This window comes from Montipora foliosa, chromosome 6, assembly GCF_036669935.1.
Source record: "Montipora foliosa isolate CH-2021 chromosome 6, ASM3666993v2, whole genome shotgun sequence".
NCBI lineage: Eukaryota > Metazoa > Cnidaria > Anthozoa > Scleractinia > Acroporidae > Montipora > Montipora foliosa.
Genome location: NC_090874.1, coordinates 2,202,817 through 2,205,316, shown reverse-complemented (window position 1 = coordinate 2,205,316; position 2,500 = coordinate 2,202,817). Strand labels below are relative to the sequence as shown.

General features: G+C 36.5%; 1 protein-coding gene across 1 annotated transcript in view; it reads left to right on the top strand.

Moving 5' to 3' along the window:
- The window catches only part of LOC138006261 (Fanconi anemia group I protein-like), a 55,154-nt gene that overhangs the window by 23,307 nt on the left and 29,347 nt on the right, over window positions 1-2,500 (top strand). The window contains exons 17-20 of the mRNA XM_068852486.1: window positions 515-594; window positions 1,222-1,309; window positions 1,716-1,774; window positions 2,194-2,265. Coding sequence (XP_068708587.1) covers window positions 515-594; window positions 1,222-1,309; window positions 1,716-1,774; window positions 2,194-2,265 — 299 coding nt within the window. The remainder of the gene's footprint in view (window positions 1-514; window positions 595-1,221; window positions 1,310-1,715; window positions 1,775-2,193; window positions 2,266-2,500) is intronic.

Genomic DNA, 2,500 nt, shown 5'->3' with positions numbered 1-2,500 from the left:
CATCACATGGACACAGTAGCGATGACCTCACTTGAGTTCTTTCCATATATACATACACACGCTACTTAGGACAACACGCACTTGCAAAAAAAAAGCACCAAAAGTGTCTCCTAGCCCTAATCACTTAACAAAAATGTTGTTTCAGGTCCAAGAGAAATGTTTGGCTCAGTCGTTCACCACTGGAGCAGAGACCCATGGCTAGTCTTGACCTGTGGAATGTGACCTGTGTTTTAAACCTGCCTCTTTTATCTGGATGATGACAGCTAGGGATTAGGGCTGTAAATCCTCTCTTTTTGTTTCAAACCTACAAGGCAGTCAGAAGGCTGTGAAAAAATCTGTGATATAATTGAACTGCCTGTCATGAGCAAAATTCAAGGGACACCTTCTCTGATTCATGAAATAACAAGTTTTAAAAGTCATGAATCTACATGTACCATTGCATGTAAATTTGTAAATATTTCCATTAAAAATATTAACTTTTACTTACTTGTCATTTTTTGTTTACCCACTGTAGAAACAACATCCTTATGGAATCCAACTCCAACCCAGCACTCATACAAACTGGGATCCTTATTACTTCTTGATACTTTTAAGGTACACCATATTAAAGAGGTCTGTGTTTCTGGCCTGGATTTAATAATATTGTTATAATGAGGCTGACATCTTCCTGATTAAATTATTATTATTTTTCCTGATGTCTTTCCTGATTAAAATGTTCTTAAAACAGTTTAACTTTTTATTTATTATTTTCCTACATTCATTAGAGATTTTAACTATGATTGAATTTTTGTTCTGAGCATGCAAAGTTGAGCAAAATTCAACCTCTGGTTTAAAGGTTGATCATATTTTAGGTATTATAATTAGAGGGAGACATGGTGGCCTGGAGGTTAGCGAAGCCTGGCGCTGTCATTGTGTTGTTTCCTTGGACAAGAAGCTTTACTCCTCAATGTCTCTCTCCACCCAGGTGTATAAATGGGTACCAGAAACACTTACTTCTGGGGGTAATCCTGCGATGGACTAGCATCCCATGCAGGGGGGAGAAAGGATACTGTTATTCGCTTCATGCTACGGAATCCGGGATGAGCTCCAGCTGCGTGGGCCGCTTGGCCAGAGAACAATTCTTAATTTTAATAACAGGGACTTTTATGCTACATGTATATCACATTCATCCTGAGATCATTGACCAGCAAGATTTACTGTAATGTCCTTTGTCTATTCTAGGCTCATGAGTTGGTTCGATCAGAAATTCTTCATCAAATTTTAAACAGAGTTATCACTAAGGCAACAACACCTGTCAATCATTTTATTGGTGAGGAATGTATTAGGATCAGCTTATTTTCATTTATTCAAAAGCAGTGTTTTTCCATTGCTATGTGTTAGTAGTAACAGGGCAAAGCTACCAGTTTGAGGCAACAACATTGCAAACAATTAACATTGGTGAGTGATGTTTTTTTGCAGAAAGTGGGAAGGGGAAGGCTATAAGTGACCCTTCATGGGAAAGCAGTGAATAATGTGATGACACATTCACACAGTACTTGTCTAACACCCTTAGAGTGCGCATAATCATTATACATTGTATGTATTGGATAGATCTCTCTGGATTCAGGGGGCTCTTTTGTTCTGTAAAAGATATAAAATTTTCTCCTTTGATTATACCAAAATTTATGAAGTGTTTCATTTCACATTTTGAGATTTTGTCTTTTGTTCTTTTAAAGAACTTCTGGCCAGTACTGTTTCTGCAGCTCCACATGTGTTGTTAGAGACATTGCCAAGGGTAAGAGGCGACAATGAACAGAGTACTAATTAATTCTTAAATGTCCATATCAGTCGTTATTTCCGTCTACAAGTGCAGACACCCAATAGTCAGACAAGTGCAAAGATGGGTCATGGGTAGAAAATTAACAAAGCTAGAATACCAAACTAAAAGCATAATAATTATTATGTTAGGCTTGAAAAGAACATTTTCAAGTTAATAATAACTAATTACGAATGTTTTACAGTTTGGCTGTCAGGTATGCTATTCCCTGAGACCAAGAATACTTTCAGGCAAAATTCTTTGTTGTTTGAGGTGTCAAGAAAACATAATTGTTATGCATAGAACCTTTCGGTGAATACTTTGCAGTTTACGTATTACACCACTTGTGATTTTTCTGGTTTATGATTGAGGTCAGTCAATAATTAATATTTTTGCAGGTCAAAGAGGCCTTGGACTATCTCTCCTTTTTACAACCAAAGTCAGCTGAAGGTTTTCTAAAAGCAATCCAGGTACTCAGTACTACTGTGTTGTCAAGAAAACAAGTTCCTGGACTTGTTTCAACAGGTGTCTAATATTCCAAATAACGGTTGTGTCTTGTATCAGCAAAACATTCATGGGGATATCATGCACAATCTTTATAATTTTGCGTTAAAAGACCTAAAAAGGACGAGAAAAATTATTGGATTAATAAAATATGTGCTTGATAATTTACTGACATTCCAGTAATGTCATTTATATAACCAA